The 25,600-nt window shown below is 38.1% G+C and overlaps 1 protein-coding gene across 2 annotated transcripts in view; it reads right to left on the bottom strand.

The window, feature by feature from the left end:
- Positions 1 to 720: 720 nt before the first annotated feature.
- The window catches only part of LOC139468634 (voltage-dependent calcium channel gamma-7 subunit-like), a 60,771-nt gene continuing 35,891 nt past the window's right edge, over positions 721 to 25,600 (bottom strand). For both annotated transcript variants that reach the window (XM_071250756.1, XM_071250757.1), the window contains exons 2-4: positions 11,453 to 11,545; positions 6,389 to 6,529; positions 721 to 1,957 (exon numbers count right to left, since the gene is read on the bottom strand). In XM_071250756.1, coding sequence (XP_071106857.1) covers positions 1,422 to 1,957; positions 6,389 to 6,529; positions 11,453 to 11,545 — 770 coding nt within the window. In that variant the 3' untranslated portion in view covers positions 721 to 1,421. The remainder of the gene's footprint in view (positions 1,958 to 6,388; positions 6,530 to 11,452; positions 11,546 to 25,600) is intronic.

Below are 25,600 nucleotides of genomic sequence, written 5' to 3'. Positions count from 1 at the left end.
TATTTAGTTACCTGTCTGTCTATGTTACCTGATACGTTTAAAATGACATTTTTCACTTGATAATGATGTAGGTATGATAACCTGATGAGTGATTATGGTTTTACCCCGCTTTTAGCAATATCAATATCACGCCGTGGTACACCAGAAATTAGCTTCAAACATTGTACCCATATGGGGAATGGAACCCGGGTCTTCTGGGTGACAAGCGAATGTTTTAACTACTAGGATACCAAGCAGCATTTTTCTACACTGCCACACGTTATAAATATATCTTATGTGAGTGAAGGAGTGATTTATTGCACGTATATCAGGGCGTATCAGCTTGAGGTGGAAGGAACGATCTATGTCGTGTTATGGACAAGGATCACAATTGGGCGAATACGGGACTAGAACCAATGAGTAGGATACCCAACGCTGTGTCTTCAGCCTAGTACAACAGGTACAGTTGTAGAAATTGCGGTTCAGCAACAAAAAGAACATCACGAACGCGGGTGGTGCTCATATCCTTGAGTGTGGCTGTTCGAGATCATGTTAAATATTCGGATGTACTATGGTTAGGGTCTAGCTTCAGAGGACAGTTTGTTATGGCGATCCGTCACTCAGTTGAGTGTTGTGTCTCTCTATGTGAAAAAGTACTACATGAAAATAATAAGTGTAGTTTTCTCTTTTATTGTACAAAATTGGACATACAAAAGTTTTTGACTTTTGTACAGACAGAACAGAAAACTTGTGCGACCCTATATGAGAACAAAACATGACTTAGTTTCCCAAAAAGCGCTCAGCAAAATTAAACAACATTTGTGAGCAGTTGTGATATCTAGTACACATTCGACCAAAACATTATACTTTTCTTCATATTAAACATTATACATATGAACACGAAACCAATACATCCCTTTATTTGGAAAATCAAAAAGAAAAAAAGGAATCCAATGATGATATTGGCATACCGACACGGGGTGCGGCGCCATCTTGAAGGGTCGACCTTGACCCTGACCTTCACCTTGACCTGCCACAAGGTCAACCTGCTTTTCCCAGCACGTGGCCTGATACTGACCTTCTCCGCGCGACCTCTGGTGGCAGAACCAGAGTCCACATTCCTCCCCTCGATGTTATCGCTTTGTCGTGGGCGCATACACATCCGGTCTCGTTGGAGGGACCAGATACACCACCATCAACAGGCTTTGTCCTGGCGCAGACGACAAACACACTCAATGAATATCATATTCCACAACATTACGTTTGCCGTCTTGAAAAACCACAATGAATTCTCGTCCATTTCTTCACAAAATGCCTACGGCACTCACTCACAAATACACCAGGTCCCGTATACCGAGACGTAACACATCAAATCCAACAAAACAGATATTGATACCTCTCTACAATTGACATGAGCCTGTGCTGTTGCAAGGTGAAATCCGTCACACTGGAGTTGTCCTCCTTACAATATCAATAGAGGGCGCTGCAGCGGCCTCCTTTTGCGCATGCTGCGCATGAGCGTGCATTTCCGCTGTTGTGGATATAGTATTTCTAGATACATCCCTTTGAAATGTGTAGTTCGACAATTCATGAGAAGTATCGGAGATTGGCGTATAGGTGAAGTAGCTTTCAGAGCGACTTACTGAAGGATCTCGAGATCGGTCACGTGACTGAGACCGGTCGCGAGACTGAGACCTAGGTCGTCTATACCGCCAGTTGTTCGATCTATTGTCGTTTGTTTCAGTTTTCAATGCTTGTTGTAGCTTTTTCCTTTGTGATTGTTTGTGCTTTGTAATATACAAGTACACTGAAAACACGCCTGATAATTCAGTTAAAACGAACGAACCGACTGCCATGATGAAGGATGATCCATAATAGTATTTAAACTTAGGCTCTTCTATACTGGCCCGGGGCTTATTGCCTACCTCTTCTGTAATGCTGCCGATGTAGAGGATAATCCCGACGAGGGTGCAGAGGCCTGGAAATAAAACAAAATAGATGCTGTTCATGTTCACTGTATCAATATTATTTACATATAACATTGTGAACGAAAAAACAAAATAAAATACCCCCCCCAAAAAAACAAAAAAAACACACACAAAAAACACAACAAAAACAAACAACAAACAAAAACACAAAAAAAACCCAACACCAACCGCCCCCCCCCCCTAAAAAAACAAAACAACAACAACCCAAAACAAACAAACAAACAAACAAAAAACAAAACAAAACAACCAAACAACAACAACAAAACAATGTGAAAGATATTCACTGAATGCATCCGGTGCTGTGTGTAACATTATTAACTCAACTGACGATATCATGTATATTTATTAGACTAGGACTTACCTACCTAATGCCTCTGTTTGAATCATTTGGTGTACGTATTTTATTCATAGAAAGGTTTTAGGGTCGACATGGTGATAAATGAACACATAATAAAATATTACTTTGTGTGCTGGCGATTAGGTATGGGTTCGAATCCGTTTGGAATCAATTAGAAAAAGTACTTGATTTTGTGCTTTACTAAGAAAGTGTTATCCCAAGTATAACATTTGACACCTGACAACATATTTGACAAAAAAGTTTTGATGTCTAATAATATTTGTTTGCCAGGTGGATAGGTGCAGTAAATAAGAGGAAAACATTTTGTTTTGGGGTCAGGAGAAGTCAGATGGTTATACAACTTTACATATTGACCTTCTTTGGTCCTTTTGTCATAATAATTGTCATTATTATGTGGGGTCGGTGGATTGGTAAATCAGGCATTCCAAGACATGAATTTTACTTTATATGACAACAAAGGTTCGGTAATCTTCAATTTTGGTAATCAGGGCGATTTTAAATACTATCCGGAGTTTCTTTTTAAATGTTATTTGTGGCAGATGATTTTAGGCAGAAAAGACATTGATCTATTTGCCCGCACACGTGATAATATGGAATGGTACGACATCTATCTCCTGTGTAACATGCGCGAGTATATATCCGAGTTCATTATCCGGCAAAGATATCAGTTCATTAACACCATGCAATATTGTATCTAAGGTGAGTGAGAGAGTCTGTTTATATCCAGAGGGTCTATGTTACCCGGATGTGCGTATAAACATACTATGTTTCTGTCTGGAATCTCTTCGTTCGTGCTTATCTCAATGGTTAAGGCTGCTCAGTCGAATTAATCACATCGCGCCTTTATCTATACTCCGGTTATTTCGAATCCGTGGTTATGCGTATGCCAACTGTTGTAGGATTTAACGAAGTTTGTATTTGAAGCGATTAGCTGTATTGTATTATTTAATAGAAACACAAATCAATATTATTCCAACGCGTTAAAAAGTTTAATTTTCAGTTGTGATCGAAACGATAAGACAGGGGGTAGTAGTAGAACTAAAATGAACACAAAACGATTTTACAATCAAACTTTCAACACATATCAACGTTACATGTTTCTTTTGTAAAAAACCGTTTGTCTTATATATCAGAAAGCGTACACATCCATCCATTATATACGTACAAGCCTTAAAAGCACATGTCTAAACCTTTGCGCGTGGGATGTTGATGAATAAACATGAAGATAAAAAACACGGTCGAAAGCACAAAACAAATTGAAAATACCCTCAGACGAAAACTCAATAACGCAGTCGATCTCGTTCAACGTAGACCACCAAAAAGACTTGGCAATCGACAGAGAAAAATTGCTAGGAAAATTATTTGTCAGTCACCGTTAAGCTCGTACTGTTATCATGACAACGGCGAAGAGCTGGCCAATAGGAGATTAGATGTGAAGGTTGTCGGTGGCCTGCTTGGCTTCTTTCTCAGTACACACTGGCTTTTGATCTTTGCCGACATACTGCCCACAATGAGTAAGTAGTGACCACGGACGGACCTTCATGACATTCGTGTAATTACTTTGTCGCTATCACAACGCACGTGTCAGGGATATTTGGTATTGGGGTGATTTATCATCGTGTTAACGTACGTTGTAATACTACAGGACAAACCACAGAGTATACACGTACTGTTCCAGTGTGAAGGTCTATACTAATCCTTCTAATCATATATCTACTTGAACAGTTTAAATGTTTGAAAAACGAACTGATCTTCAGGCAGTTTGATTGTTTTATATATTATGTCAAAACTTAAAATTCAATGTCAATTATGTATTTATGGTGATTGATATGCTGTTTTCTGAATTGGAATATCATGTTTTTCTGAATTAAACATTTGTTTGCTCAAAGACATGTGTATGAATGAATAATTCTATAATCCATATTTGTGTTTCTTCTTAATCATTGTATTTGTTTAAAATACAATAATTAAGAAAAAACATAAATATGGATTATAGAATTATTCATTTGGTGGTTCAAAAGTATACGGTTTTTGCAATGAACGAGAATCATATTATGTTACGTCATGTCATGCCATATATCAAGTCATACCTCATATCATACGTAATATTATATTTGTTCACATGTCAGGGCGGTCAATCTTTCAAAACACACTGGGATATATAAAACACATTTGATGCCTCGTCGGTGAAGACTGTTGTTGAAAAGCAGTTGAAATCTGTAATAATCGATAATTGGATTTTGGTGTAAATCACAAACGTATGTGAACCCGAAATTACCGTTTTCCATTTTTATGTTACAGATTTAATTAGAATACAACATTCATTCATACAACAAGTGTATTTGCGAGTAGGTGTCTTACCCTGACAGTGTGGTTCGATGGGACTCCCCCACTCCCCCAAATACTAGAATTGAATTATACTAAGAAAGTGTAATCCCACATATAACATATGTTAGCAACACGTTAATTCGAAATCAATTAGCGCGATATATCGTCTAAGACGATGTAATTGTATAGTGCAGACAAAATCCTCGATCATCCACACTCACCGTGTCTCGGATAACTCGTATAATCCATAGGGACGTACTGTAAATGACAAAATACTAACTTCCCATGCAAAGTAGGCTCGAGAATGATAGCAGAGAAATGATACTGCCAGATGACCACAAGTAATGCTCTCTATGTTCGAGGTTATGAATTTCATTCGACTTATAATATATATTGGCCTTTATGCAGACGGCGTTCAGTTCATCACTCAATAGAACCCCCTGAGATCTTTAAGGTGGAACTGTCCTATTTGGGGATTCATCTCAGATCCAAATACAGAACCAACTTATTTACATATACTGACATAACATGTTCTAAGTCCAGACGTTTTGTGGCTCATATTTGCAATAGGTGACCTAACAACTGTTTCAGTAAACTGAAATACAATAAGGTTATGGTGGTATATGCTACTCATCTAGGATCAAATGATGGAATGGGAGTTGTAAACATGATAATTGTATAACAACCTTATCTTTGTTATGTTTTTGCATAGTTAACATACACAAAGTAATTAGATATGAAGGAAATAATTCATATAGTATAACATGAAGTCCACTAGGTTTCGCATGGTAATGAGATCAAACGAGTACTTCTTGTGTGAGTGTACCAGCAGATATACTAAATCTGATCCACACCATACTATTACTAACTAAACCGTTCCATTGGATTCCTGTGATTAGTTTTAGAATTTGTTGCTTGTCATGGACCAGGGTATATGGTATAGTATCATGCATGGTATTTACTATGTAAAACCCTTGTCGTGAGAATAAGTGGTTAGAGTAAACAAGGGTACCAAAATCAACGGTCCGATTGTAACAATTACCTTATGAATAATGATACATGTTTAGCTAATGATTGCTTGCTTTCAAAATTGTAAGTACTACGTGTTCATAGAGATGATGCCATTCTGATTGTCTCGTGAATTGTATGTATATTAAATACGTCACAATGTATAAATGTATGTATGGAATCCTAAGTCTTACCTTTTTATCATGAAATGATTGATTGACCACATGAACACGTTCATATGTGAAATAAATGCATAAATATATAATCCTTGTGAAATAAATTAAATGTGTTGACATGTGACTTTATATTATCTATATATACTATATATACAAAAATGAGGTAAATGTTCACTCGTTGTACATGTAATATATAATATAAAATAATAAAGTCCACGTTAGTCCATCATCTTCTTTATATCAGTTTCCGACATAGTACTTTCGCTGTCTCAAGACAGCTCTTCAGTGTAACTGACAATGACAATTATTTATTTAATATATGTCATGAGTATGACGTCATATTATATGTCATTGTCAGTTACACTGAAGAGCTGTCATGAGACAGCGAAAGTACTATGTCGGAAACTGATATAAAGAAGATGATGGACTAACGTGGACTTTATTATTTTATATTATATATATAGTATACGTTCATATTACGTGTCCCTAAACATTCACAGTAATGCAGGAAATGCAGGATTCGTATGCAACGTACAACACAAATTACTTACCAGCTAAAACAAATAGAATTCCACATACGAATGTTAAAATTTTTCTGCCCGAATTACAATGTCCGACAAAACACATTATTCCTCCGATCAGTAGAATTAATAGGCTGACAAGGGGGAACATCGTCGCCCGTCGTATGTTTACTGAAAATGAAATAAAAAAAGAAAATAAATCATTAGAATAAAGCCAAAGAAGCAATGAACGATATTCCAGGCAAAATGATTATACATAAACACAGGCAAGGAGTATTTATGTAAACGTAAATAACAAGAGTGTATGTATAGCTTTCTTACGAAACATGATTATTCTCAATGCAAATATGCTCAAAGAAAGTGTAAATCAATATTCATAATTACAGTTCGAGTTTTATTGCATTGTTCAAACTTCTGAATGAAATCAAAACAGCATTATTGCATTTACTCAAAAAATCTAAATGTTGTATGAATAAAAGGCAATTCTCGTATAAATTCATAGATGGTTATTAAATTCCTTCTACAGCTGGTTTATAATAGCTACAGTGAATCGCAAGCCAGGATGCTGCGCTGAGTAATAAAGGCGGTAATAGGGTTCTTCTACTCTCAAGGTCTGCCTAAATTAACCGAGGCCTTGTGACGGAAACTGACTGCACATTTCCCATTCAGAAATCAGGCATAATCAGGCATAATCAGGCATAGTGAAGTGCAAGCGTTCAGGCACTTCGCTGTTCAATCAGTAAGAACAGTCCCTAGCTAATTCTTCTGAATGATGTACTGCGCTCTTTATAAAATTATTATCTTTTCGACTCCAGTTCAACTCATTTATTCCCTAGAGAGTTTATGATTGATCTTATGTCCATGGGCACGATTTGTGCGTGCAAGACGGAGAAACAAGAACGCCAGTAAAGACCGAGAGACGTTAGTTTGCTCATTGCTTGTATTTGTAGTAGGAGGCATGACATAAATACGCCGGGTTTATTTCTTACACTCCTTAAATGCATCACATACTTAATACGTCGATACGTTTGGTAGACTCACCAATCAAATTATATAATGGAACCAAATATATTGTGCCGAGCCATCTTGGATTACTTGATTGATGCCATTGACGCTCATGTTTTGGGATTCTTCATGCATGAATAAACATACGATCTCCGGTCGATCTAATATTTCTGATAACTAATCACTTTAAGTTAAAGATGTCTTTTCGAAGGGTTATGGCAGTACGAATGATGCAATAGGTATTATGATATTTGATTGTTCTACGTTTTTTCAAACGGGACCAGGTCATCCTGACCCGGACTATAAGTTTAGTTGCTGTGTGATGCGATTTCAAAATGTTTTACTGAAATAGCACGAAAGGAGCATCCTTTTGATTTCTATGGGTGGGGGTGGGAGAAATGTTTTATTGAATAGATCGTTCGGAAATATGTCCAGAATAAATAGTTTGTTGGCAGTGGTGAAAGCAAATGAACAGTTTTTTTGTGGAAAATACCCAAACTTCAAAAGTTTTGTGTTATTAGTGAAAATGAATAGATTGTCTAATGGTGCTCAGTAAATAAATAGTTTGATGGATGCAAAATAGATCGTTCTCAAAAACGATTCCCACCCCATACAAATCAAATTGATGCTCCCCAAGATTACTTAACTGATCAGCAATACATAAATGATACTAATCCTACATTGGGATTAATGATTACCTAATGTTACATAATCAAAAATTATTTCTATGAATTTAGCTATATGTAATACTGTATTACAACTGTGCCTAATTGATATACATATATGGGCAATGTTTTATGGTTATTCTTTAATATATACTTCTTTATCTTCAAAATACATGCGTGCTCTAAAGAATATAAATTTATTAAAGAGACATGTTATAAATCACTAGTATCTCCGCAGACGATGTTCCCAATTGGCGTACATATACGAAATGGTATATACATTTAAACACTCAAATCCTCTATTAATACTCAACATTTCACACCAGTACAATCAACTGAAACACTTGTAAAAGAAAGTCCATCAGGTATAAACTACAGTCAATCTAATGCTTTCACCTGTTTACATGGGATATACCTTTGTATCAATAAAAAACATAGAACGCTCAACTTGCATCTTTGTTGGAAACATATATATCACATGAAACTCATATGATTTTGATGAACATCCACATTTGCAGCGAAATATTTGAAAACATTAATAAATCTATACATTTACATGTACAATAACTAATTTGTGATATTTTTGTAATTATTTTCCCCAAAATAAGAATAATGAACATATCCCCACGTGTTAAACAGAACGCGATCAAATTTCATTAAATTATGTAAATGCTATTTACAAGAACCTCATGCGGTTTATTTCAACACATTTATACACAATATTGCTATTCTAGCCACGTTATTCCTCAACATTGTTTGTTTGCATAAGTTTATACACGGTGTTTATATTTTATTATTAAAACATATCATATTAACGTTTGTCAGTGTTGATTATTTCAAATAATTTTAGCATATGACCACAGTGTTCAGTTCAAGACCAAAACAACATTATGATAATGCCCTAAGATGCCAAAATGCTGATAACAAGATCAGGATAAAGCTGCATTCATATGATGCATATATGCATGTTCTAGTTCAGGCAAGAAGGATGTTTGCAGGGTCCCCAGCTATGCTGCTTTCTCGTTGCGAACATCTTGTCATCCTAATGGGAATTTGTCAAAAGCAGTTACTCTTTGTCCTCTTCCACTCTTACAGTGTCTCCTCGTTAAATTAGTGCACTTCTATCGATCTGTATAGTCTTTTCCAGAGACGACGTTGTAGATATACCCCGTTTCTGAAATGTCTGACAGCTGTGGCGGACAGGGGAATTGTAGTAGGGTAATTAGAGAGAAATCTGCTTTGTAATTATACCGAAGGCTGGGGTGTCTTGTCGCGCAGGTTTTGCATTAGACGTCGTTCATTATAATAACGCTTTGTGCATCCTAAGTGCCTGTATCGATCTAAAGCCCTTTTCTGATTTGGTTGACCTGGATACTGTGTCTGCCTTTTAAGTACACTTTACTTAGATAATGATGAAGGCCAAAAGAGACATGGGTGCATCACATCTAACAACTGGTTTCAGATTCAGCTGACTTGAATAATTGTCTACTTTTAAAAGTACATTTACCGAGTGGTTACAACATAAACAAAGATATTCGGAGATTTAGCCGCAGAGGCATATATGTTGGATGTTCAATCATACGTAGCCCTATTCATTGGAGACTTATGGATGAAGCTTTTTGGCCTTTTAAAAGTGTTACTTAATGGTTCGGCCTATATGGTAATGCAATGGCTTTTATATTCAATGTTTCTATTGTCACCTTACCTTTTCCTATCCTAAGCACTATTTGACAAGCTGCTTTTAAGACATGTCCATTTCTGAAATACCTCTGTCATGTTTGGATGATGAACGAACTGTGGCAATTATACTTAAGGATTGATGTAAGAACTTCTGACGTGACCTTTTATGAAGAATATTGTTAATAATAATATGAAAACAGTAATTGTTCCATAACTGTGTTAATAAACTTCAAAGTCCACAAAATATAATTATTTAATAAAATATGAATATTTTGTCATGGTCCATAAAATGAAGTCTGAATTTAATATCGCAAAATGACCAAAGAAGAATTTCAAATCACATAACTTGGGTGATTGAGTTTCCTTCAACTTATATAATCTGTGTGGTGCAATGGTGTCACACTTAGACCACAGCGTACATTGTCACCTCTTATGTACTTATCGAAACTGTTTTCTATTTCACACTGGATTCAGCAATATTTCAAGCAATATCGAGGCCATCTGTAAATGATCGAATATGGACCAGTCAAACCGGTGATTGACATCACGAGCATCAAGCTGTGCAAATTGGGATAGATTACATGCGGCCAACCAGGTCACCGAGCCCGACCGCCCGATCCATTTAGTCGCCTCGTAGGACAAGCACAAGTTGCTGAGGGCCCATGTTCTCAACCGGAGTCCCCACCGGTTTAACTAAACGAAATGTGCATGCCAAAGTGTCACTATTAATCATGAGGACATAACCACCAGTGGGAAAATGTTCTGGGGTTTATCGTATTTGGGGAAAAGAATGATAATGCATTGGGTATCCTTTGCTGACAAGACATGCATATTTACACTGAAAGAAGTAACGAGGATGTGCTGGGACTTCTTCCCGTCATCACAGATGAGTTAAAACACTTTTGAGACGAACACAAAATGTTTTTTTTAGTACACGGAATGTTAACCCCTTATCAAATATAAGAAAATATTTGACCACATAAAGAAATTTATATCGATAGTGCGGCCATATTTTATCACATACCTAAATCCCATTTGAATGATAATGCATCAGCACATATTCTGTGGATCGTTTCACCATATGGCAAAGGTCAAAGACCTTCATCACTATTCACTATACCCAATACTATTCAAAGCTACTTCAAGTACAACATACTCAATTACTCATGTTGTGTAATTAATGAATTAAAATAATTACACACGTACTCATGTTATGTAATTAATGAATTAAAATAACGTGTTTTGTACTTTATCTGTATAAAAGTTTTCAAATGTGACTTATGTTTTTAAGAATTACAAGCGCAGGTTAAGCACGAATACGCCAAAAGAACCAACTACTCTCTCTCTCTCTCTCTCTCTCTCTCTCTCTCTCTCTCTCCCTCTCTAAAATAATCCGAGGTTCTTTACCTTTTTCTAAGTATAACATGATAATATAATAACATATTTTACAAGCATTTGTTAGTGTCTATTCCCAAATACAGGCTACTAGTGAAGTAAAGAAACAGAGACAGATGCAATGCCAGTCATAGAAAGCCATTTTATGTTACAAACACACATTTGTGGACATGACGTATTTTGAATATTCATAAATATGTTCATACGTCATTCGCATACAGGTCCTTTTGATGGACATTCTCCATTAATTAAGCATAGTACAGCAACTGAGAGTCACCTCAGACCATCAGCCTCTAGATCTACTTTCGATTTGGCTCAGAAGGTGTTCGTGTAAGAGTGATGAACTTACACAGTATAGCGTCAGTAGGTCCTAGTCCTTCCCGATCGTCGTCCCCCGTGAAGTACTTGATATAGCTACATCTTGGCACTCCGTAATTCTGATCTGCCAATAGAAACCAAATCAAGATATATTTCAGGACGTTGGGGGTCGCTGACCCTTCATCAACCCACGTCATATGGGACAAAGGTCAGGCCTGAATCATTGAGTGCATCTAATAATGGAACAATCAATTGAACAACTAGGACACATATAAACATAACCACCGTCGCTTCTATGTTTTCATATGAATGGCATTTTAGTATCTACAAATGACATCGATGTCCATTATACCATTGGTGCCTTGGTACAAGAAACAATATATGTTTCTTCAGATGGTCCTTCCATATGATAAAACAATTAAAAGGGAAATCCGATAACAATATTGTCTCGAAACAGTTACGAGACATTTAATTAAATAATCAATTTCGATTTGCGTATTTTGAAATGAACATGTGACTTTGTAAACAAAAATGTAATGTGTTTTAGAAATTTCTTATGAATATGGAAAGGTCTTATCGCTTTTATAATGTTCAATTATTTGTTGTCTTAAAAGGAATTCATACATGAATTGGGCCATTGCTGTTTCATTTGCCTCGCTAGAGCTGGGTTTACATAGTATTACACATTCATATACTATTGCAGTGTCCAGTAAACACATGCACAGTCAATCAACAACGTGTGAATTACATCTTGACACCACAGAGAATGTAAACTGGAATGCACACGGAGGGGAACAAACAAAAACGACATTTGAGCAGATACTAGTACCTGGATACCTGCGGTATATACATGTATAGTATAATAATATAATAATAATAACAACAATCGTCATAATACCTTGTAAGAAATTCTGTATGGATGTACTCCTAGAGCTATCATGGCCTCATGCACAACACAACACTCATATTTCAGATACAAATGTGATTTTTCGAGAAAATTAAATACGTTAAATATAAACAATAGAACATTCTCTTTAAATGAAATGTCAAAGAGCGTCTCGTATGAATATTTATTGATCAAGAAATGTTTGATCTGGATAACAACATGTAAGGCATTAGTGAAAAAAAGTATTATGGTAGACAAATTCCAAATTTGACGCATCAGTGACAAAAATCATGTCCGATGCATATTTCTATTTTGACTTGTACCATAAGTTCCGTTTTTTTTCAGGCGAACAATTGATTTGGTTCTGCATGTGTTTGTGACAGGTGCCACCGCTGGTGTAGGATACGCTAACTTTTTCGCGAACACTTTTCATCATTCATTATGATTCATAAACACATTCTTATGATATAATCGGAATTGTAGCATAGACTCTGCTTTTAAATTAGGTTTCTTAATATCATGGGAATGGTTCTGTCGCTTTTGTTTTAATCGACACTGGCAACATCCATGTACATATCACGTTAAGTGTATATCAAAAGTCGTGGAGGTTTTCAAACTCGGAAATAATGTTTTTATCGCGACAATCCTAATGTGCTTAAAAGAACATTATATTACGATCTTAAATCTTTCTTCGGCGTATCCTATGAGGATACTCAACATAACGATTTTATGTGTAAATTCTTAAAATTAAGTTAATATTATTTTTTTTTCGCTCTTTTCTCTTCTGTCATCGTCTAATAGCATTTACTATTTTCTTAAAATAACTGGTATTTTTAAGACGACTGAAATTTACTTGGCGTAATGACAAGGCTGAAATGAAAGGTTCTCCCCATGCTTTGTCCTCGAGCGTAAATGGTGGAGGTGGATTGAATTATCTTAAGATAGAGTGCGATGGACAGAGGCCATACAGCCCATCAACTTATTATCACTCCAATTTAGCCTGTCAATAATGCATTACGCTTCTGTTCCATGAGTGAGTGAATCACGGCGTGTCAGCTTAATGTGGGAGGAAAGCCCGAAGTGATGCAGGTCTCAGACGTTTACCACTTCGGTGAAACCCACGAGCACGGGTATGGTGCTGACAAACCTAGAAACATTATGTGCGCGAACCGGGATTCGAACCCACAATCATAGGTTTCTGCACAGCGAATTGCGGCGCCTCAGACGACTGGGCCATCTGTGCCCCTCTGTTCTATAAACTGTATGTGCATCGTCTGTTAGGGAGAGTTCGTTGGTACCGAGAATCAGGCAAAGGTGTACGTCATCCGAAATTCAACGAAATTTAAAAACAATCTATATAAGTCTTGTGAAGCTATGGGAGGGCATATGATAAATACTGCTGACGGGACCAGGAAGGGTGGCGTAGAACACCTTCCAGGGACCCTATTCTCAACTTAGAAGCTGTAATACCCATGAAGAGGGAATGACCCAACGATTTCAACTTTTGTATTAAGTCACCCCTGTCGTCATATTTCTCAGCTGGTTTAACCAAATAAATGAGTATGTTTTTATGACGCTTTGTGCAATAGTCCAGCTATACCATGGATAAACAGGCCTAAGATCATTTCGTGAAATTCGAACCAGTAGTCACGGTGAAAGGGAAAACACTACTACCACTGAGCCACCGCAACAACTAAACATATTAAACCCTGTTTGACCACCTCAGCTGTTTGGATTTGTAAACACGTATTAGTCGGCTGGCTTTTCATAAATGACCTCCGTATCCATAACATCAAGAAACCCTTGAAGATCCGGGTTAGAATTGGTCTTCAGCAACCCTTGTTTGTCGCAAGAGGCAACTAACGAGATCAGTGGTGAGGCTCGCTGATTGGTTGATGTATATCCTCGTATCCCAATGGCGCAGATCGCTGTTCATTGCCCATCATTCAGATATTCACATTCGACCCTCACATGACAAATCATCTAAATACACATTTTACATTTTTCGAGAAATTAAAACTGAGAGCGAAGCGGGCCCTAAACTAAATTCAAATACATTGCTATCTATCGAGGGACATACACATTAACTGTTAATCACAATACATCAATGCCCTGATGGTTAGATACACGATGTCTTCACTTAACCATGAACCTGACGAGGGCAAGAGTCTCTGTTCTCTAAAAGCCTGCTTGGCCCGGTTGTGTTAAGGCCAACCACTTCTTTAAAAAAAGAAATCGACAAATTTGAGAATTACTGACAGTGTGGGCTACAAGGTAAAACTGTTTCGATTTTATATTCCAGACTAACACCGATTGCACTCAGTGGCTGATTATAATGCATGCTCGTGATTTCAAATTTTCAATGGGATTTTTATTCGCTTTTAACTTAAAATCTTTCAATCTCTAGTGATTCTGGTTTTATTGACCTAGCGACGTGCTTTAAAAGGCAGTGGTTCAATGTGATTGTGTACAGGAGAACAGAGAGCTTTTAAACATTGTAGAGAAAACGGTCATGTTGTTCATCAGGCGTTGTCGAACGAAAGGTGATAGGCCATGTTAATTCATTTCTACTTAGGCAGACCAGACACGTGAAATACAGGGAGTTTGGTGACGCAGGAACAAAATAAGTGTTTTGGTTAAACTGAATACTTTCCATTGATTACAAATATTGAAATTCCGTTATTAAAGAAAGACATTTTGAAAGAAGTATATCACATTACAAGCCATGATACGGTGTTTGAACCTTATTTGAGTAGTTGACAAATTCTGTCGTATTAATTTCAAATAATTTCATATTACATGATGTCTTCAATAAAAACATTAAAATATGGTAGTACAAAATCCAAATTAAATACGCCAACGCAAGGGACATTCAACTCGGATCACCCACTGCAACGGACCCGACTGGGCGCGAGAGGCATAACAGCGGCGAAAGACGTAGTTGCAAGAAATTGATATATGTAGGAGAACACAGTATCCTTTATATACTGAACAAATGAAGTGAGGGATCATTAATAGTGTTGGGGTTATTTTTTAAGTGTAGATTGAACAGATAATTTCACAAAAATATCATTGAATATTCATGATCCCTGACTGTGTTGTTTAGTATACACGAGCAACCATTTGAATAAATAATATGAACAAAAGCACACATTCTCCCAAAGCGGGAACACCCCGCATCCAACACCGCTACACGATGATTACGATGTGGCGTTGACGCACTGAGAATCGTTGTCGGTGGTATGCTGTCCGTCGCGAACAACGCAAACATCGATTGTCCCCCGAGTTTCCAGGTTGTGGGTATCACAGTACGGTGTCAGAAACGAATGGGATGCCATGCAATGGTGACAGTATTGTCACAGACACCAGTCATCTATCTCTGTTTAGTGTGGGATACAATTAACTTAAGTTTCAAACTTTAAGACCCTGTCTGTACAATACTACATGTTGCGTTTCTTTTCCCCGGCAGTATACATTCGTGAGGATCGTAGGTTACATCGAGATAATTACTGCCTCGTGTCTGTGCTCAGAAAATGTTCTCCTTTCGAGAACATTTTTTCTAATAACACGCAAATTAATTTGGTATCGGATTAACATAGGTATTTTGCATTTGATACCGATTTAACCCTGTGTTTAACGCACGGCCACAGTGTCTGCGAAGAGACGGATCGCGGCAAAAAGCCACCCATTCCGTCCTCAAGTGAAGTCAAACCAGCGTCTATTGATTATTAACAACTTCGTTTCCAAACTGTCAGGCTTACTCCCTTGAGCTTCGTAACATGGACAAGTAATCCAAACGATTTGTGATGCGAGAAAATATGGTCACTTCTCCAATAAAACAGCAATTCTTCAATGGATGACTGTTCTCTGCTCAATGCTTTGGATTGTGTTTTAGGCTACCGACACGAGATGCAAATTGCCATTCAACGCCTTTCTTGGTGCTAATGTTATTAATGAGAAACTGGGTTTTATTAACCATCGGATTTCATATTTGTCTTGTCGTGTTCTGGAAATTGACCACGTGAGTAATCAAATGACTATTGGCCGTGCCGGGTGACTTATCTTTGGGAAAAGAGATTTGGGCACATTCTACGTTATTGAATATCCGAAGAACAAGAGGAATACATCCTTAATGTAGTTCATTACAAAACCTTGTTGCAATGCCCATTGCTTGTCAACGAACTGAATATCACAATGTGTATTTACATTATCTGTTTGACGTTGAAATGAATTCGAAGTAGATTATAACAGTGGATCGTCTTCTTGTATGCATAATAGTATGGTATCACCATTTTTTAAATGATGACTATACAAAACAGAACTACGGCTCTGTCATCACGTGGTACATGAACCAATTTGATTAAGATGTAGTTATTTTTTAAATTATTGTGTATTTACATGGTGCCATTTCTCTAAGAACCTTGGAATGTCACATGAAATTGAGCGGCGATGGGTAACCTAGTGGTTAAATCGTTGGGTCCTGAGTCTTTAAGTCTTGAGTTCGATTCCCTACATGGTTACAATTTGTGGAATTGACATATAACAGCGGCGTAAAACGCATGTACTCACACAAAAACAAAAATCAGTCTAAATACATTGAACGCGAAGGCTACCAGAAAATCATTCTTGTAAAATGAACCAAGTCATGCACAGACACGTTCAGGTATATTATATAATACATCAATTACCTAGATACAAATTCGAACTCATTCTTGACAAGCTATATACGATTACACACATGGGCCCACTTGCACAAAGCGATCTTAGCACTAAGATGATCTTAACTCACATACTTTAACATAGGCTTACAATAGTCTTAGCGCTAAGATCGTTTTGTGCAAGTGGGCCATGGTCTCTGAGTTTTCAACTTCAAAGATTCCACTGAGCACAAAAGGCCAAACAGCAGTGAATATTATCTCAAGAAGTTGTTCATCCATATATCTTATCCTTACTTAGTACTCCAACTTCTAAATGCCTCCCAAAGAAGTTATTATAACAATGGATCACTGAAACTCGGGGATGACACCAGGTGTTCGCGGAAAGGGTTAGGAGCAAACACAAGCTGACATTGACCTTTGGTTCATGTTAACTCCAGGATTGCAACATTCAAGCCCCTAGTAAAGCCTTCAAAATGTTTATGGCAGACATATGGACAAAATTTATATCTGACGCAATTTCCTATTTTGACTTGTACCATATCTTTCCATGTTTTGTCAGGTGAACAATTGACCTGCCTTTGCATGTATTTGTGATGGGTGCCACCGGTGAGCCAGGATATGCTCAACTTTTGGTGAACATCTGGTATCATCATTATTTGACAGTTATTCATGAACACAAGCTAATGATATAGTCATCCTCATGTTAGACCCTGTTTATAGCAGATATTTCGTTTGATGATGGACAAGGTTTTCTCGTTTTTATTAACCTGGAAAAGCTTGTGAAGGATTGTCAAAATAGATCCCATTCTCCTGATTTGTCATCTCTCAGAGTTCAAATCTAGATTGTAAACGTGAAATGGAAGGATGCTTTTATAGAATGTGTAACCATTGTAAACCTAGACATGGTACCTATTTGTAGAACCAGACAGCATCCGTTTATATGCATCTTCAAGCTAGCTATCTACAACGCGTGTTTTGTTTGAGCAAACAGTGTTTTAATGATTGAACAAGTTATTTTCGTTTAGTTCTCTTTACCACAAGATTTTTCGTATTGACATATGATGGTGGGTGACAAGTTCTGAGCCAAACCATGAAGGATGTATAGAACAGTTTGCATGTATTAAGTACAATAGTTTCTATGCTAACAGGCTGCATTTGAACCAAATGCACAACCGGCTTATGTCTGGAGGCATATGTGACTAGGTATTCTCTGTTGAAAATGGACAAAATTGGTTACCGCACTATCATCACGAATCTCCACCGAAAGGATTAACCTAAACAGCATCCATGTAGACATGGTTTCAACTTTAGGGATGATGCTCCTTCCTATGTGCAGCTGAGTTCAAGAGGGATAGAGAACCGCGAAAATGATAGAAGATATGTATGGATTCAGCTGCCACCGCTAAGGAAAACGTTATTAAATACATGATATTATTATGGACGATTGACGACTCGCCACACGTCACCTAACCAAAACAGTAGGCATATCCCATGAGGGAGTTGAACACTTTCTGTGACTGGGCACGACAAAGGTTTCCAAGGACCATGCTCACTAAAGGTGTGTTGTTCCTCCAGGACAATACACATCATTTCTGCTGTGACTGCATACACCACCACCAGAGATCCTTCTACACCAGTGGGATCTAGGCACATCAGCATCGTTGGCAGAACTATGTGGACCTTGGAGAGGATTAAGTTGAAAACTAATTAGCAGTCACCTCCATCAACGCTGTCCATAATAGTTAGGATCAGAACTTTTCAGCCACCTCTGTTAACATATTTAATTAGATTCTTAATAGCATATATTCGTTTAAATATTGGCGCTTTGACCATGCAATCGAGCATGAAATTACCGAAACCTACGCCTGTTTATTCGTCCCGAGTGTATTGTAGATTTGTCTACCAAAAGATCGTTTATCTCGAATTAAGCCCATATTAAACCCATATGTGATTCGCTACAAACAATAAATTTCCGATATAAAGTTGCTACATTGGACCCAACATCATACTGATTAACCGCTGATCCTGCGTCAGTCGAAGCTCTTGGGAACGTGGATTATTTCATCGTTGTTTTTCTTATCAAATTGTCTCTTGGCTAATATACATCCAGAGCTGCGTCCCGTCGGTGTGTCAGACACCTATGAGGATTCGAATACGTTTCTAGGTTTGCCAACACCATACCCGTGCTCGTGGCCTTTCCTCCCACATCAAGCCGACACGCCGTGATATAACATAAAAATGATGTTAGACGTTCCCACTGCTTTGACTGTTGTGTGTGTAGTCTTTGGCTGATAGTGGTGAACTCAAGACTCATTCATGGTTACAAATCGCTATACAAAATCAGCTGGGTCTGCGTCAAAACGGCGTACATTCTCACGGGAGATGATGAACCTGGAGCGTTTATTTTATCAAAAGCCATGGTCCTTGGAAACCTTTGTCAACTCACACCCTCACCAAATCGGTTGCGGTGCGGTCACCATATATTCGGTGTTTCTACATATTCATTGCCATCCGTTTCCTTAAACTTCCCAAAACAGTGACAATGTAGGTTTATAGCTTATACACATGCCAGAGTACTTTGATGATGCGGTACATGTTAACAAAATCAAGGATTAACACACAACCTTTCAGTAGGAGGGGTTACCGATTCCGAAGGAACATTCTGACACTAAATGGTTTCAAAGCAGCATTAGTCTCCCATACTGCTTATTGCTACGCATGTTGCCATGCCAAAGATCAATTGATTGGATCAGTAGCCAGACAGTAAATAGTGAAAACAGAAAACAGGTTTGGCAACAAATTAACATGTTTTTCTTGCATAAATACATCCTTAAAGGCCAAGGGTTTACTTCACAAAGAGCTAAATTTGCAAGTTTACAAAGTGATTCTGACAGACTAAATCAAAAATTGCAAACTGACATGAAATCGGAATAGGAATCATACGGCTCCGTTTCTTAAGCTCCTTTCATCTTTTCCACATTTTTCTTATAAATATGAAATTTGAAGTTCTTCGCCTCCCAACAGTCAAGCAAGTCAAACACATCAGGATTACAGCACGAATGATTGTAACAGTACCTTTGATAACCATGGTGATGAATAGCAGAGTTTCTGTGTGTTGCTTGTTAGACTCTGGCTTGTCAATATTCACCGTTAGGCGCATCCTTCAAATAGTTAGCCGTTATCTGATTTTTTCACCACATCAAATATATCATATATGACAGGTCGTCAGCCTTCCCTTGTAATTGGAAGAAATCTTGGAGATTTCCACGGCAAGGAGGCTAAGCAGGTCACAATTTGTACTCCCCTGATTGATGAAATATGGAATTTAATTGTCAATGATGCCACGCTTGTAGATGGTCCATTTACAATGAACTTCTGATGTCTGTTCAATATGCAGAATGTCGTTTTGGTGAAAAATCAAACTTTCTTTTAAGGATCTATCTTTATCTGTCCAAACGGATGGTCATTTGCAAACCAAAACTGTTTGTCCGTTTGTCACTGAGACTATTGTTTTTAAACTACAACGCGATGACATCGGGGGTGAGTGAGTATGGTTTGAAACCGCTTTAAGCTATATTTAAGCATTATCACCTGGTACACCAGGAATTGGCTTCATACATGTACCCCTGTTGGGAAACGAATCCGGGTCTTTGGCGTGACGTGCGAACGCTTTAACCACCAGGCTTGTTCACATCCCAAGGTCAGTGGACTGTGTTCATGCATATATTTACAAATCGATTATACAGATCTCTGACCCGTGGGGATTTCGGGTAAGCACGCAGGTCCCCAGCAAACTATGTTTGTCGTAAGAGGTGAGTGAATGGATCGGGTGGTCATGCTCCCTAATATCAATCACTAGATTGTCTTTCCAGACTCGATTATTTTCAAACCTCCATGATAGCTGGGATATTGCAGAGTGCGGCGTAGAAAAAACCTCACACAAATAAACAAAGCAATAATGCTTCTACAGTTACTCTACATGAAGCCATGTACAGTATCTACCCATGGTTCCTCGGAAATTACATACAACAAATGCATTAATGTTTTGTCATACGTCTAGCCCTAAGTTATCATTTCTTTGAAATATGATATTATTTTAATATATTTGTCATTAAAACGATCAAGGATCAATTTTATTCGGGATCTGTTCGACCACACATTAACTGTCAATCTTCAAAAAATGAGGAATTTTGTTCTTTGTTTTTAGAAACATCTGTGTCCATATATGCCTGTATAACCTCTGAAACAGTGTCTTACAATTCTTGTTACAATACTAACATCTTGAATAAATGCCTAATTGACATTTCATAATAGAATCATCGAAACAATTACTTTAAGCTTTCAAATGGTATTATCGTTTTCTACTAAAGTTTTTTCTCAGGACATTAAATTACATTGTATAGTAGCTGCAAATTAAGTGTAAAAACAATTACACACCACGCCAGGTTATCATCCTACTACGGGGATCAACAGTGCCTAAATATAGAGTGCCAATTCGCCATACAAATCGAGTATTGGAAACACGTGCCTCTTCATCCTCCACCAGAACAAAGTATCTCTCTAATGCATTTACGTGTGTGATTACCCCTTACCGTTCCCCCCAACCCACATGCCCAGTCTAGGCAAATACTGGTTGTCGACTGGTCGGAAATGAAGTAAGATAAAACTATGTCCCATGCCGCCAGTAACTATTTCATATATGCTACATAATGGGCCCTGAAAGGTCCTATTAACACGCCAATGCCCATAATATTCCTGGTTTTATGCCTGGGCTGTTGAAATTGACGGCTTTTGAACCATCGCGAAACTTGTTCATCAAATTCCAATATCCCCTTCCAATGTTCGGAACCGTTTCCTGGCACCCTTACAATGTAAAGTGCATGGTGGAAATAAAAAACATCCGAATGAAACAAATTATAAAAAAAGTTTCATATAGATAGTTACCCATGAATTTAATTTGCAGTGCCTTCTGACCGAATGGTTACAGAAGTCAAACGATATTTATTGATTTGGGACGAGACTGGGAGAAGAGCTGGATATGATGGCCTACTTTTGAGCGGCACCATCACATTCAACAAATGTAAAACCGTTATTTGAACAAACGCTGTTCAAGAGACATGATGTACAAGAAGCGAATGTTTGTGGTATGTAACCGAGAGTGGTTATGATGTATAACCATTATTATGGGTTTCATGTGGATGTAGATCTTGCCATTCAAACACCGTTTAATATTGACGATAAATATTGTATAATATTTGTCCAGGAAAACAATCATTACAATATGGATAAGATTCAGACAATTTAATAAAACTGTCCTAAATCACTTACTCATTTATTTTGACACAGTGATACAAAATTAATGTATAGTTAAATCAGCGTTACTTTAAACAAATGACATAAGCATCGATTTGGGGCAATCATCCAGAAGGCCCAGCCAATCCGATTCAATTCACATGAGAAAAGCATATATTTGAACTACTCGGTAGCAACTCCTTAAAGTAATCTCACGATTAATTTTTCACTTCACCGACTGTCGGTTAGTGTATGTGCATTAAGAGAAATAAACTTTGTCCGTTTCGGCTGTTATCACTACGAGATTCTAGCAAAACGATTTATAGGGGAAAGTTTTATTGGAATCCCAAGAGAAAACAACTGCCCAGGCTTTTGACGCCTCACAATTACAGAGTTCATCTGGCAAGAGTGGCACACGGCTTAACGTCCTCGGTTGCTGTAGAAGGAAGGGCGTCGGTACTTGGTGGTAGCACAAGTGTGAGTGTGATAGGCCAGCGGGGCTGCACACAGTGAGTCTGTTGTAGCAACATTACATTTAAATTTATGATAAACTGTGCTTGTAGTGTTAAACATCTAGATTAAGATTGATTTGATACTCTATTGCTAAGTGTATTCTTTATCCACATCTCAAGGTTCACGAGTGATCTGGTGCATGCCGTTCTGTGCAACTGAGCTTGGTATGGGGGTGCCATGATATGTTGGTAGCTGGTTCGAATCCCAGTTTCGCTCCAATTATGATCCGTGGTCTGTCAGAGTCATACGCTACACGTGACACTGCAGTGGTAAACAGTTATAACGTGGGTCACTGCGGGATGTTCTCCACGAACTGACAAGCCGTTATTCAAACTGAGGTATTGTACAAAGGAGCGTCGAACCCACGTAAGAACAAATGTAAGAAAACGTGCAGGATGAACACTTGGTCATAACTGGTTGTGCACGTGCAAATAATGCAACTGATGTTGACTCGTACGCCCTGACACACTTGACATGTGTTTCTCAAGTTTTGAAAAGGATCGTTTTGACAACGCTAACTCAGTAGTATTCAGTGCGTGAGTATGGTCTTTCGCGGACTTTAGCAAAGTGGTGATGACGAAGACGGTGGCGACTGTATACAGTGCCTCCTATAACTACTTCTACTACAACTACGTCGTCGCTATATGGCCGAAAATACTCTACTACAACAACCAGGACTACTTCTAACAACGATACCCGTGAAGATCCGGGTTAGAATAGGTCTTCAGCAACCGATGCTTATCTTATGTGACAAGCTTGACCAACAAACAAACAAGCTTTTCGATGCTTCTTATAACATGATCTTAATGATGGCGATGACGATGTTTGTTTGTTTGTTATTTGACGCCGCACTCAGCAATATATGCGACGGAGGTCTATGAATAATCGAATCTGGACCAGACAATCCAGTGATTGACATCTTTAGCATCGATCAACGCAAATGGGATACGATGACATGAATCAACCTAGTTAGGGAGCTCTCCACACGATCCCGTTAGTCGCCTCTTACGACAAGCAGGAGTTGCTTAAGACCAATTCGAACCCGGATTTTCACGTGGTACAAGACAATGAATAAATGTATATTGTTTTACGCCGCTTCTAATAGTGAGTGAGTGAGTATGGTTTTACACCGCTTTTAACAAAATTCCAGTAATATCACGGCGGGTCAAACCAGAAATGGGCTTCACACATTGTACCCATGTCGGGAATCGCACCCGGGTCTTCGGCGAACGCGTTAACCTATAGGATACCTGACCGCCCCTCCGTTTCTAATATGATCCTAAGTACCAAGTTGTTCTCGGTGCCTTAGTTTTTTTACCTCCCAATTTGTTGTCTGACATTGGGAGAGTACCCTGGTTTGCTACCAGGAATACAGCCCTTCTGACAATCTGGGTAATAGAGAAGGCTGCAGTGTTGGGAAGTCTTCACATTCTCCGAAAAGTTCTGGTCGGGTTTGACTAGGCAGCGCATGCTGGGAGAAGCCCCATGCTCTGTTTGGGCTGCGTGTATAGGGGGCAATGGCCCTGAGCTGATGAAGAGCAAAACCAGCCTGACTGTGCCAGGATCACCAAAACCATTTTTGTTGCATTTATTTATGTTCATCTGTAAATAATAATACCCTAAAATTGTAAACTAAAGGAAAAGACGAGGACAGTTTGTGAGGAAAACAGCCCAGTGTGACCGTGACTCTTGGCAATCTCACAGCGTCCTAATACCGTCACTTAAAGGTCAGCTGTTCTAGACATGCAGCTTGTTAAACGGTATCAGGGCCGTTATAGGGCAGTATGGTGTCTGATCACTGTCTGAACAAGAAACGACATAGCGTTGCAGCTACGCAGTTTTCACGAGCCATCTTCGTTTAATTTGATAACGGACCTGCGCAGGCATGGCATTACCTTCACGTCACAGTGTGTTACACAAGTAATTGTCCACTAGAGCCGCGGACATTGCCGTCCTTGTACAGTAAAAACGTTGCCAGGGTGACCACACAAACCTTGGCACGTGCCATATATCAAATAAAACAATATTTGCTTGGTTTTTCATTTCCCCGACGGTGCCTTGACAACTAGAAGATGGTGATGAACACATTTAATGTTATGCACACGTCTCCGTGTGCAGGGCTGCAGAGTAAATGCCCGGTAAGTATTATCTATTGGGAGTGGAACTGACTTCAGTATGATTCTAGTTAATGTTCTCAGACCAAATTAAGTGATATGGTTCGGAAACAATAGGAGACTAAATTAATTTATTTCTGAGTATTTGTAGGAAAACGTGATCTGGAGGTGTTATTTGAATGATATAATGATTTGAAAATATAACTGATATAACAGTTAACAGTTGAATGTAAATAAAGGTAACGAAAGGTAAATCCTTAAGAAATTAACGTTCCCTCCGTGGAAACCCGAGAAATATGACTGTTATCCTTACGTCAACGAAAATGCATAAAACGGTCGTATGTTCTTATATAATTTTTCATGAATGTTGAATTTTTCACGTAATAAAGTAATGCAAGCAATGGAACACACATGCATGATTTAGAAATAAAACACCACCAAATCTGAGAAAAGAATCTACAAACAAGGATACAAAACGCGTTCGCCTTGAAAGTTCATATAAAAAAAATACGCTAGTGTCATAACATATCTTAGATAAACATAGCTAGTTCAAAGTGGTCGTGTATAGGGGAATAAATTCGGTGAAATGTTTCGTCGCAAATCTCGGCCACGTCTATCATTTGGAGATCCCCATTCCTCACAAATCTAATCAATTTGCATTTCATTTTGAAAGGCAGGTAGGAATCATATGGAAAGGTGGCGTCTCTGGACGCCCA

Source organism: Haliotis cracherodii, unplaced genomic scaffold (assembly GCF_022045235.1).
Source record: "Haliotis cracherodii isolate W230 unplaced genomic scaffold, xgHalCrac1.p SCAF_2, whole genome shotgun sequence".
Lineage (NCBI taxonomy): Eukaryota > Metazoa > Mollusca > Gastropoda > Lepetellida > Haliotidae > Haliotis > Haliotis cracherodii.
This window is presented reverse-complemented; position numbering and strand designations above follow the sequence as displayed.